The 13,801-nt window shown below is 37.6% G+C and overlaps 1 protein-coding gene across 2 annotated transcripts in view; it reads right to left on the reverse strand.

Annotated features, from left to right (window-relative positions):
* The window catches only part of gnai1 (guanine nucleotide binding protein (G protein), alpha inhibiting activity polypeptide 1), a 48,602-nt gene that overhangs the window by 18,021 nt on the left and 16,780 nt on the right, over window positions 1-13,801 (reverse strand). For both annotated transcript variants that reach the window (XM_061911989.1, XM_061911990.1), the window contains exon 2: window positions 3,153-3,195. In XM_061911989.1, the coding sequence (XP_061767973.1) occupies window positions 3,153-3,195 (43 nt within the window). The remainder of the gene's footprint in view (window positions 1-3,152; window positions 3,196-13,801) is intronic.

Below are 13,801 nucleotides of genomic sequence, written 5' to 3' on the forward strand. Positions count from 1 at the left end.
ACATTAAGTGCATTTCAAAGTAAGACAAGGCGCTCTAACTGCCACCAATAAAGTCATGAAGTTAGTTTTAGCCAATAAGAAACAAGAAAAAAGCAATCGACAGGACAAGATAACATCAATTAAATGTGATAATGGGGCTAAAATAATTTGAAAATAAACCAAGTTGGCCTAAAAAAAATAGTTACTATACTTTAGTTTGATAAATGTGTGATACTTAAAAATAAATAAATAAATAACAATAAGAATGTATATATACTAGTACACAGTAACATGTAGGGGTGTCCCTATCCAATAGTGATATCAGATATCGGTTCGATATCTGCAAAATGACATCGATTTGCATGTATAATGTCCGATACAAGCAGTCCTGCAAGGCTGGAAGGCCAGTTAACCTTCCTCTTGTGTTAACATAAGCTTATCTCTTATGTTAACGGGTCTGTTTTGACCCATGTCTTAAATCGGCAGTAAAATACACTAAAAACAATGATCTATCATCCAATTTGTTTCTCACCTCTTGGTTACCTCGTTAGGCTTCCTTATCCTTGAAAATATTGGTTTTAATATTTTTGGTTTGGGCCATTGGGCCTTTTTTTGTCAGTATACCCCTCGATTTCAATTTTTAAAAATGGTAAAACGAACCTCAAGAGAATCATATACATAAAAAAAAGGTTGTTGTGTTACCTAACTAATACTAAGGGGTATTAAAACACATCTCTTAAATAAATGTGTTTTATTTATTTTTTCATTTTAAGAATTTTAACTATAGTAACATCTATGGTGTTACGGGTCAATTTCGACTCATATATATTTACTTCAAGAAAAAGGCTAAAAAGTATTTTTTTCAGCAACAGAAATCCAACATCAAACAAACAACCAATCAAGCAAATGAAACCAAGAGAAATAGATTAATAGTTCCAAAACTAATAAAAAACAAAATCAGAGTGGTAAAAAGGGACACTTTTAGTGTCCGTATTTTGTTTGTTTTTGTACAGGACAACAAGGTAAAATGAGAATCCACTAAAGCTCACATGATTGGGAGAGGAGCTGGCTGTCAGTGTGTTCAGTTTTGGCTCTTATCATTGCTTTATCATCTTATTTTTATAACTGGGTCGAAACCGACCCTAACAACACCAAGGGCATAATTTCTACAAGAGCATTTTATAATTTAGTGAACATTTTTTTTTTTTAATTTATTTTGTTGACAAAGAGGTTCCTGACAAAGTCAAAAAGCTTTGATGCAAAAAAATAAATGTATGTGGTGTTTTTATGCATTTAAAAACTAAAACGGGTCGGTGCGGACCCTAACACAAGACGAAGGTTAAGAGCTAAATGTCCTCCAATAAGCACACAATGTTGGTCTTTTTTTCTATTTTAGTCATTTACAAAAAAAAAAACACGGTAGGCTATAGGCTAAAAGGAGCTAGTAGCTACACAACAGCTAAGCACACAAGCTAGACAAACATAGTTAAATGTCCTTAATCGAATGATATTGCATATTATAGTTACATATTACTTACAAATACAAAGTCTCCAAAGCAAAAGCATATTAAAAAGTATCCAGAAACCAACGTGGATGCATCATTGAAGTTATCGCGTCATCAAGTTAATTTAAATGAATTATTATTATTACCACTCCAATTCAGCTTAAAGGCCGCAATAGTTAGTATTGTTTGCGGACGTCACATTTGCTTTTTGTTCAAGAGAAAATACACAGAAGCTGATACTAACAACGACAGAAAAAATTAACAAATTAAAGAGATGATTTGACAAAAACACATTATCTTTGAAATTCAGTACAACTAAATTAAGGCTATTTTGTAGCAGTTAAAGAAAAAGACAAACACAAATACAAATAGACGGAGTAGACAACGAAAGGGCAAAGAAAACATGTTTGGGTGTAGTAAAAAATATTAAAATGAACTTCAAATCTCATTAAAATTATGAAATGTGTTTCATTCATGTCAATTGTGCTACAAGATGAGAACAGGAAATGAATAAAAGTGTTATTAATTGCTATTAACTGAAAAAGGGGTAGGATTAAATAAGCTTTTCTCCTTCCTACTCCTTTTCAAACGTGTTGTTAAGAGAAATGAGAATATGTGGATTACATGATGTATCATATTGTAACTTAAACCACAACCCAAGTTCAGTGTTTTTCATACTTGACACTGTTCTCTGTTTAACTAATTTCACTTGATTAAACTTTTTCTGAGGTTTCACACTACAAAACAATAAAAGTATGGATGATTCCTGCTGATATCATATCGGATCATATTATTTAGATGTAAACAGAAATACAGGAACATGTTATTTTAGCTACTAATTTTTTTTTTTTAATTTAAGACTGTTTTATTACACCTGTATTATGACAATAAAACATATACATATATATATATATATATATACACATACTTTGTTAGAGTTAAATACAAGATTATTAATATTATTTTAGGTTTATAAAATATTTTAACCTGTAATATATTTATACACAATTCAAAGACATGAGGAGTGGGTTCATTACTGTGCATAGAAGTGGATGTAATTACATATGATATGTATCTTATAAGAATGTATTGACTATTGTTATTTATCACGCTGATTGTTGATCGAGAATCAGATTAATATATCCGAGTGGTGAAACAGGATATTATAAGCCTTGCTTCTTCCTGCTCCTTTTCGAACACACAATCTTTCTTTTTTCATTTTTCTTTATTATTTTTTTTTAGGACAGTTACTGTTATTTTCCCCTCTTTGAGCTCGGTGATTACCAAAATATGGTATGCGTGCTCCATCCAGTGGTATGCAAAAGATTTGATTCATAATTTAAGTACACTGTTTTATTTTCCTATATTTGAATACATTTTTACTGTATAAACGGTGTGTAAATCAACACCTGCCTTGTTTTAGTGAATACTTAGGCCTACTACACTACTATATTTTATTGGTGGTTATTATGGTACTTGGGGAAAAAAGTTTGATTACCACTGGTATAGATGAAGAGTATTTCTGGTTTTGTTGTGTTGGAAAAAACTAGTATATTTATGTTATACATGGACATATTTTTATATAGAACCTAAGTCAAGATAAAAACAGCACAAATTATTGTACATTAAAAAAAAAAAGGGTTGTGGACATGTCTTTGGTAAACTCACTTCATCTGCTTGACGATGGTGCTCTTTCCCGACTCTCCGGCGCCTGCAAAAGAAGACGAAAACATTTCATATAATTTAATAATAGCTTTCATATTTGGGTGGGGGTGGGAGGATGCAAAATGGCACCACCACAAGGCGTGAATGTCATGATCGGTGGTCTGTATAATGTTTTTTATTTTCAATCTAAGACTCCTTCGGTTCCTGTTTTTTGTGCACCCTTGTTTCTTTTAGTTACCATGGTTACTTATTATGTCCACCTGCTTATGATTAGTGTTCACCCGCTCACCTGCTGCCTGAGCACTAATCAGAGACATTATTTAAACCTGCCTTGCTCTCCAGGGAAGGCTGGAGTATTGTTTGATGTTTGCTGTGGACTGCCTTTTTTTTGGAAGCTAAGAGATATTCCCTGGATCCCGACTCCTGTCCCTGTTTGCTGGTTTCTGTTTTCCTTTCCTTATTTTTTAAACATTAAAACCATGTTTTCATTTTCCAAGTCTGTCATCTCTGCATCTGCATCGTCACCAACACCACGTGACAGAATACTCCAGCCAAATACGAACCCCGCGGAGATATCTATAACGGAGAGGGTTGAAGGAATGCTGGCAACGATGGCCGAATGGAGGAGATGTTTTGACTCCTTTCAAGCTCCCTCCCACCCATCCCTGTCGTCTGTGGCCGTCTTTGGGGACGTCTTGGATTCGTCCCATGAGGGGGGGGGGGGGGCTAGGGCCGGGAGCTGGGTGACCCAGCTGCACCCAACCAGGCAACAACCTCCAGCCCGACCACCAACCCCCGTCTTTCGGCCTGCCAAGCCGCAACCCACAGCTAGACCACCTGCACCAAGTCCAAGGCTAGCACCAAGTCCAAGTCAAGCACCAATTCCAAGTCCAGCACTAAGTCCAAGTCCAGCCTCCTCCTCGTCAGGTGCGGCGGCATTCTACATGCCGCTGCCACCTGACTCTCCCGCCCTCCCATGACTATTGATCTTGTTTTAGTTGGTTTTGGACATCTGGGGGGGGGTTCTGTCATGATCGGTGGTCTGTATAATGTTTTCTATATTCAATCTAAGACTCCATCGGTTCCTGTTTTTGTTCACCCTTGTTTGTTTAAGTTACCATGGTTACTTATTATTTCCACCTTCTTATGATTAGTCTTCACCCGCTCACCTGCTGCCTGAGCACTGATCAGAGACATTATTTAAACCTGCCTTGCCCTCCAGTGAGGACTGGAGTATTGTTTGATGTTTGCTGTGGACTGCCTTTTTTTGGAAGCTGAGAGATATTCCCTGGATCCCGACTCCTGTCCCTGTTGGCTGGTTTCTGGTTTGTGTTTTCCTTGCCTTATTTTTTGAACATTTTTACCAGGTTTTCATTTTCCAAGCCTGTCATCTGTGCATCTTGGGGTTGGTCATCAACACCACGTGACAGTGAAAGTGCAATGGAAGCTGTGCTGTGCACGTGGAAAAAGGTTGTGATCTGTCTGCTCGCTGCAGGCGCTGTCAGCCCGTCAGATGACAACTGAAAAAGGCGCCATTGAATCTGAAGTTGTGTTAGGAAGGCTAGATAAAATCTGCCGTGGCTGCTAAGTTGTTGTGATCATCAGCCATAAAACAATGTTCATATAATCTGAAATGTTTGGCGGCAGGACATAAAAGGAATTTTATCCCCACACATTTTGTGATAAAGACAACTTCAATACTTATTTCATGTTGAACAAAAACTACTTTGTTTCTTGCAACATACAGTGTTTATGTTGATGTTGTCCTTTGTCTGTAGAACCACAATATAACCTCCTGAGAAGCAGCGTCCTCCCCAGTGGACACTGCTTCTCCAAAGGATATATTTGTCAGAGAAAAAGCATTGTATTCACCCTAATTCATTAACATGTGATAATGAAGTATTGACTGCGATGAAGCGGCGACTTGTCCAGGGTGTGCCCCGCCTTCCGCCCGATTGTAGCTGAGATAGGCGCCAGCGCCCCCCGCGACCCCAAAAAGGGAATAAGCGGTAGAAAATGGATGGATGGATAATGAAGTATTTATTGTGCAGCAGAATATAGTACAGCATACATAACAACGTAGACATGGTGATGTACACTAGGTGTAAGATGCTGGCACCCGGTGTCGCAATTTGCAACAAGTTATTAAATGATCATTCATCATGACAACCCCCCCGCGACCCCGAAAGGGAATAAGCGGTAGAAAAATGGATGGATGGATGGATCATCATTACAACAGACAAGAAGTGTGGATTACATTACGCTGTAATAAATAATTCTTTTAATTAGTGTGGGAGGCATTGGACAGTCAAAAATAGTATTTTAATTGGTGTGTCCATAATTCCTGGTCCATAACCATTGTGTATAGCGTGGCGGTACATACTTTGTTGTGTTGCAATGCCACATTTGTCCACCTGAGGCAGTGTGAGCATAAAAGAGTTTGTTTGCAAATTACCATATTTTCTGTGTACCGGTATATAAGGTGTACCCATACTTGGCAACCCTCCCGGATTTTCCGTCAGACTCCCGAAATTTAGCATCTCTCACGAAAAACTCCCGGGACAAATTTTCTCCCGAAAATCATGCGGAGCTGGAGGCCACGCCCCCCTCCAGCTCCATGCGGACCTGAGTGACGTGTATAAAGAGCGTGTCTGCCCAATGACGTTATAACTGTAGAATGATCGAGAGCGAGTTCTTGGTTTCTTATGTGGGTTTATTATTAAGCAGTTTCATTAAAGGCCAACTGAAATGAGATTTTCTTATTTAAACGGGGATAGCAGGTCCATTTTATGCGATATTGCCATATTTTTGCTGAAAGGATTTAGTAGAGAACATCGACGATAAAGTTCGCAACTTTTGGTCGCTAACAGAAAAGCACTGCCTTTACCGGAAGTCGCAGACGATGACATCACCCGTTGAGGGCTCCTCACATCCTCACATTGTTTTTAATAGGAGCCTCCAACAATAAGAGCTATTCGGACCGAGAAAACGACAATTTCCCCATTAATTTGAGCGAGGATGAAAGATTCCTGTTTGCCTCCCACTTCCAAAGACATGCACCTGGGGATAGGTTGATTGGCAACACTAAATTGGCCCTAGTGTGTGAATGTTGTCTGTCTATCTGTGTTGGCCCTGCGATGAGGTGGCGACTTGTCCAGGGTGTACCCTGCCTTCCGCCCGATTGTAGCTGAGATAGGCGCCAGCGCCCCCCGCGACCCCGAAAGGGAATAAGCGGTAGGAAATGGATGGATGGATGGATAGCGATGGACTAGAAAAAAATAAAATTGAAATTAAAATCAATTTAAAAAAAAAACAAACGCGATTGCATTGGGACGGATTCAGATGTTTTAGACACATTTACTAGGATAATTCTGGGAAATCCCTTATCTTTCTAATGTGTTGCTTGTGTTTTAGTGAGATTAAATAGTACCTGATAGTCGGAAGGGTGTGTCCACGGGTGTCTTGAGGCCAGTGTCTGATGGAAGTCGACGGCAGCATTATGGACGGCACAAGCTCAGCTGATCTCCGGTAAGTGGCGACTTTTTACCACAATTTTCTCACCAAAAACTGCTGGTTGACAAGTGGTCGGGATCCATGTTCGCTTGACGGCTCTGATCCATAATAAAGCGTCACCTCCGGGAATTTTAAACAAGGAATCACCGTGTGTTTGTGTGGCTAAAGGCTAAAGCATCCCAACTCCATCTTTCTACTTTGACATCTCCATTATTAATTGAACAAATTGTAAAAGATTCAGCAACACAGATGTCCAAAATACTGTGTAATTATGCGGTTAAAGCAGACAACTTTTAGCTGTGTGTGTGCGCAGCGCTAATATTTCCTAACAGTCCATGACGTCACACATACGAGTCATCATTCCGCGAGGTTTTCTACAAGAAACTCCCGGGAAATTTAAAATTGCAATTTAGTAAACTAAAAAGGCCGTATTGGCATGTGTTGCAATGTTAATATTTCATCATTGATATATAAACTATCAGACTGCGTGGTCGGTAGTAGTGGCTTTCAGTAGGCCTTTAACGTCATCCCTGCACGGCAACAACAAACAACAACAGCAGTCCGTTTTCGTCTACGGTAAAGCAGTTCATCTGCCATAAGCAGACATGTTGTGACACTCTTAAACAGGACAATACTGCCATCTACTGTACATGCATATGGTTGGAAAAACAAGGACGGACAATTCAACCCTTAAATCAACAATGAGTAGAGGAGTGTTATGTGTGTGTAAATGTGGAAATAAATGAACACTGAAATTCAAGTATCTATTATATATATATATATATAAATATAAAATACTTGACCTGGTGAATCTAGCGGTAAATATAGAATAGAACCGAATAGAATAGAATAAAATGTACTTTATTGATCCCTGGGGGAAATTCAGCACCACAGTTTGCTCACAATAAGCAATGATAATAATAAATAAATATACAATATATATTATTCATATATAATATATGAATAATATAAATATACTCCTACCCTCTTAACCACACCCCCAACCACGCCCCGCCCAAGTATAGCTGTACCCACCAACTCTTTGGGAATACATTTTGGTTCCCATATATTAGCTGCCTCGTTGTGAAGTGAGTTATTTACACAGAAAGATTTTGTAAATGGTTATTTACATACCGTAAACGTTTCCAAACGGTGTCAGTAACGCGGGAAGTGAAACAGCTGATCAAATAAAACAGAAGTCACCATCTTGGACCCACTAACCACGGAAACTCGCTCTCCAATCAGCTAAACAGACTTAAAAACTCCACGGTGACGTTTTGATGAATTTACTGAGGAATATGTGAAACTGAAACGATGCAAAACAAATGTAAGGTAATCATACTGAACGTTCGACCATATTAGCTCACACTAACAACACTTGCCTAAATACATTAAGTTTTTTTGATTGATTGATTGATAGGGGTGGGCAATATCGCAAATTTGAGTATCGATAACGATCCGATACCGGCCAGTATCGCCGATACCGGAAGTGTCGTCATCTGATGGGGGCGGGACTTCGGGATATTGATACTTTTGAAAAACAAATTTGTACTTTTGCCTTTATTAATTGATTATGGTAATAATACAATACAGGACAACGATTTAAGTCAAAAAATAAATTATTTATTACAAAAGTAATATCAATAGCAATAAAGTAATGCAAATAAGGTGCAAACAACTACCGAACCTGGCTTGTCGCCTCAAAACACACGAACACTTAAGGTAAATAACAAAACTCTAGTTATTGAACAGTTGTAAAAATTAACACAAAACCAAAGAACTGAGAATCTCAAATAAAAAATTAATATCAATTACAATAAAGTAAATAGTGCAAATAAGGTGAAAACAAATACTGAACTTGGCTAGTCGCCTCAACACACAAGAACTTAAGTAAAAAAGAAAACACCAGTTATTAAACAGTTGTAAAAATTAACACAAAACCAAAGAACTGAGAATCTCAAATAAAAAAGTAACAATGTCAATTACAATAAAGTAAATAGTGCAAATAAGGTGAAAACAAATACTGAACTTGGCTAGTCGCCTCACAACAAACAAGAACTCAAGTAAAAAAGAAAACACTAGTTATTAAACAGTTGTAAAAATGGACACAAAACAAAAGAACTGAAAAATTCTTATCGTTATTTTAGTGCAATAAAATACTTTACAATTTACAACCAAGACATTAAGTCGCACTGGAAACGCACGCGTGTGTGTGTGTGCGTGTCCGAATGAACCTCGGAGCGAATTATACTGATGTGTGTGCGCGAACGCACCAAGCGTCATGTTAATTGTATTTATTTTATTTTATTTTGGGTTGAAGATGAATTTTTAAAGTGTTTTTAAATCTCGTTCGCGACCCATCACTAGGGAGGAGGGTGGAGTGGTGAGGAGCGCTGCGCTCACATTTTTTTTTAAATTAGAGTGCTTTGCTTAATTTGGTTAAGTATCGATACCATCACGCCAATATAGATACGATACCGATACTCACCAAGTATCGATACTTGGTATCGATACGCCCAGCCCTATTGATTGATACTTTTATTAGTAGACTGCACAGTTCAGTACATATTCTGTACGATTGACCACTAAATGGTAACACCTGAATAAGTTTTTCAACTTGTTTAAGTCGGGGTCCACGTTAATCAATTCATGTTAAGTAGCACAAACAAATGTGCATGAAAACACTCCTACAGACATCACACATGGGACGATTTATAAATACTGTCATGCCTATGGTTCATGTTTTGTTCTGGTCATGCTATGTTTAGTTTTTCGGACATTTTAGTTCTGTTTTGCATTTCCTTGTTTGTCTTACCATGCCAACTGATTTAGTTTTCTGTCATGTCTGATCATGAGTTTTGTATCCCCATATTACCCTGAGCATCCCCAATCTTATCTGTTCTCGAAGCTAACCAGCGTCTGGCCTGGTTAGTACTTGGATGGGAGACTGCCTAGAAATACCAGGTGCTTTTGACCCTTTGGAGTCTAAGTTCCTTTTTTTTTCACTCCATGTGACAAATACAAACAGTTTTAGTTATATGTTGCTTGGAGTGATGAACGAAGAATCCTTTCCAGTAAAAACACTATGGAAAACTCGGGACGGAACTTCCGGTTCAAAGCTGTAAACTGAAGAGCACTGCAGCCCATGAATTGATTAACGTGGACCCCGACTTAAACAAGTTGAAAAACTTATTCGGGTGTTACCATTTAGTGGTCAATTGTACGGAATATGTACTGTACTGTGCAATCTACTAATAAAAGTATCAATCAATCAATCAATCAATGCATTGAGCAAATTTTTCCAATTGATTGCGTCATAGCACAAATAATAACACACATTTTTAGTGAATTTTCCTGTTTTTTTTTTACTATTTGCATTACGTGGACCCCGACCAAAACAAGTTGAAAAACTTATTCGGGTGTTACCCTTTAGTGGTCAATTGTACGGAATATGTACTGAACTGTGCAATCTACTAATAAAAGTTTCAATTAATCAATCAAAACGACCGTCAGTGAAAGAAAATCCATTAACAAGCCGCACTGCTCGATAAACTGGAGGCTTCAAAGCGTGAGAAAAAAGTAGCGGCTTAAAGTCCGGAATTTACAATAGTTAAACTTAAAAATATAAAAAGAAATATAAACAAGAACACTACTTAGCTTATGTTACCACACAACTGGTAAATCAGTATTTTCACGACTACTAATTATATTAAGTAAAATTTTTCAGCAATTTGCAGTTGTTGTTATGGCAGAATATACATTCAATGATAGCTGACGTTAGTCAATGAACTTTGTTAAATTGCAAACATGACTGTGTGTGCGCGTGTGTAACATGAGGCGTAAATCACATGCTTAAAGTCGGAGAGGGGCAGGATATAATGCTTACAACTCTTTTATAAAGTTAGCGGCCTGCAGGCAGCTGCATAAAATTTGCAAACAAACCCTTTAATTGTCAAACTGTTTATTTCATTTTTATGAATATATTCCTATTGCTGTTTATCAATAAATCACAACCTCAGAGAAAAATTATTACAATTTATTTGAAGAAAAATATACTGCTGCTATCCGACAAAAAACATGTAACATTCTGTGAATATTCTATTTTATTTTTAAGGAACCGGTGGACTATTTGTTTCTAAAAGTTTTTGACAAAAAATCCCAAATCTCACAAAACACTTTAGTTACTTTTTTTTTTTCAAATGAGAAAAACATGTTTTGGCATTAAAAGTACTCACAAAATTGTGAAAATAATATCTGTGTAAAACACATAGCTTGTTGGTAATATTCTTTATCAATGTGGGTTTGATTATTTTAGGGCGGTCAAAAATAGTGACTTAACTCATGTGATTAATCAAAAAAATTACACCATTAATCATGTGTACATGCAGATAAAAAATGTTATGCATACAAGCAATTTATTTTGACCATACTTGCTCTTTTACATTACCAGCAGACGGCTACCTGAAAGGCGGCACTAGTTGCTATGCGGTCAGTAATCCGGTCAGGAATACTACAGTGGAAAGACAAGTGAGGAGAAAATTTCAAATTCACTTCCATAAATTAGTAAACCCTGACTGAAGTTTAGATAAAACTTTTATCAAGTTTTAAGCGAAAAAATTATGTGGCTTCAATAAGACATTTTAAAAATGTTCCTGCATGATATTTTCACAATGACATGGTATTTGTGTCCAAATATTGGGGTCTTTTCGAAGTTAATTTAAACAATGCAAGCGGGTATAACCTGTGATTAAAATGCAAAAGTGGGATTAATCTGATTTTAAAAATAATCATTTGAAAGCACTAATTATTTTACTTTACATTAAAGGGGAACATTGTCATAATTTCAAAAGGGTTAAAAACAATAAAAATCAGTTCCCAGTGGCTTGTTGTATTTTTTGAAGTTTTTTTCAAAATTTTACCGCTCCCGGAATATCCTTAAATAAAGCTTTAAAGTGCCTTATTTTCACTATCTTCGAAACCACTATCCATTTCCCTGTGACGTCATACAGGGCTGCCAATACAAACAACATGGCGGTTACCACAGCAAGATATAGCGACATTAGCTCAGATTCAGACTCGGATTTCAGCGGCTTAGGTGATTCAACAGATTACGCATGTATCGAAACAGATGGTCGGAGTATGGAGGCAGATAGCGAAAACGAAATTGAAGAAGAAATTGAAGCTATTGAGCGAATAGCTATTGACGCTATTCGGCCATAGCGTGGGTGTACCTAATGAAATGGTCCATAGCATGGCTGCCTTATTAGCATCGCCGGTAAAATGTGCGGACCAAACGATCAGGACTTTCGCATCTTGTGACACTGGAGCAACTTAAATCCGGCGATTGGTAAGTGTTTGTTTCGCATTAAATGTGGGTATCTAGTTTCAAATGTACATACAGCTAGCGTAAATAGCATGTTAGCATCGATTAGCATAGCATGTTAGCATCGATTAGCTGGCAGTCATGCCGTGACCAAATATGTCTGATTAGTACATAAGTCAACAACATCAAAAAAACTCCCCTTTGTGATTTCGTTGACTTCATCGTTGCAAATGCATCTGCAGGTTATCCATACATCTCTGTGCCATGTCTGTCTTAGCATCGCCGGTCAAATGTGAAGACAGTTTGGTACATTCAATAGGGGTCTGGCGGCAAGATTTCTTGCCAGTGGTGCAACTGGAATCCCTCCCTGTTAGTGTTGTTACACCCTCCGACAACACACCGACGAGGCATGATGTCTCCAAGGTTCCAAAAAATAGTCGAAAAAACAGAAAATACCCGGTGTTTGTAATGTGAAAATGAAGATGGCGGGTGTGTTACCTCGGTGACGTCACGTTCTGACGTCATCGCTAAAAGACGATAAACAGAAAGGTGTTTAATTTGCCGAAATTCACCCATTTAGAGTTCGGAAATCGGTTAAAAAAAATACATGGTCTTTTTTCTGCAACATCAAGGTATATATTGACACTTGCATAGGTTTGCTGATAATGTTCCCCTTTAACGACCCTATAAAAAATACACCACATCTCAAATGTTTTGATAGGAACAACTCTATATTCCATACATATAATGATAATTACTGTGTATGCAAGGTCACAACTAGCAAGCTGATTTCAGATCTGATCCTGATTCTGTAACCAATGCAAACATGATAAGAACAGATCTCTTCCAACACATTCAGACGCCTATATCTGCTGTTTATGTTGGCTCTTATTAAGAAACGCTGGTCCATTATAATTAGGTATAAATAATTAATAATAAAGCAACAGTGTTCATGCAGTGACCTTATTGGCAGCATAAAACACATTACAAGGGGGCAGGGCTACCCATACAGCGCCTCCAGACACAATTCACACTCCAAATGAATTTGCAGCTTTGAGGTTTACACAGAGCTTCAGGCCCCACCTGATGCCGTTCATGTGGTGTCATGTTTCGTACTTGCAGATATTATACGGAAAAGCACAGCAGCAGCAGTTTGACTATAAACTAGCTTCAGGTGTTCTGTGTAAGACAAGTCGCTCCCACGTCTTTTTTGATCATTCGACATGCAGCACTCCTTTCTGCTTCTTCTGCATGATGGACATTTAAATATGACTCACCCACAGAAACAACATATACAACCACAAACGATTTCCGCACTCAAACATAGTTCCTTGTCGCTTGTGCTGACTGAAATCCAAAGCTACACTTCAAAACGTATACCATGTACTGATCCACTTTTCCTATCAGTATACTGTATTGGTTATTGTACGGCCAATCGGTTGTACGTAACAAACTATGGTATCCTTCAGTAGAATGTATACTTAAAGAGCACACGCATAGGTGACTAAGTCTGTCTTTTTTTTTATTGAGTACAACTGCAAAAAAAGAAATCCACCATTGGACCAAATAAAGTTTTGAGTGCTAGGTAGCACTTTAATAAAGAAAGTGGAAAACACTATTGGATTCAAGAAGAAAACTCTTAAAGGGGAACATTATCACCAAACCTATGCAAGTGTCAAAAAATACCTTGATGTTGCAGAAAAAAGGACATATATTTTTTTAACCGATTTCCGAACTCTAAATGGGTGAATTTTGGCAAATTAAATGCCTTTCTGCTTATCGATCTCGTAGCAATGACATCGGAACGTCACGTCAC

The sequence above is a fragment of the Nerophis ophidion genome, linkage group LG10 (assembly GCF_033978795.1).
Source record: "Nerophis ophidion isolate RoL-2023_Sa linkage group LG10, RoL_Noph_v1.0, whole genome shotgun sequence".
Lineage (NCBI taxonomy): Eukaryota > Metazoa > Chordata > Actinopteri > Syngnathiformes > Syngnathidae > Nerophis > Nerophis ophidion.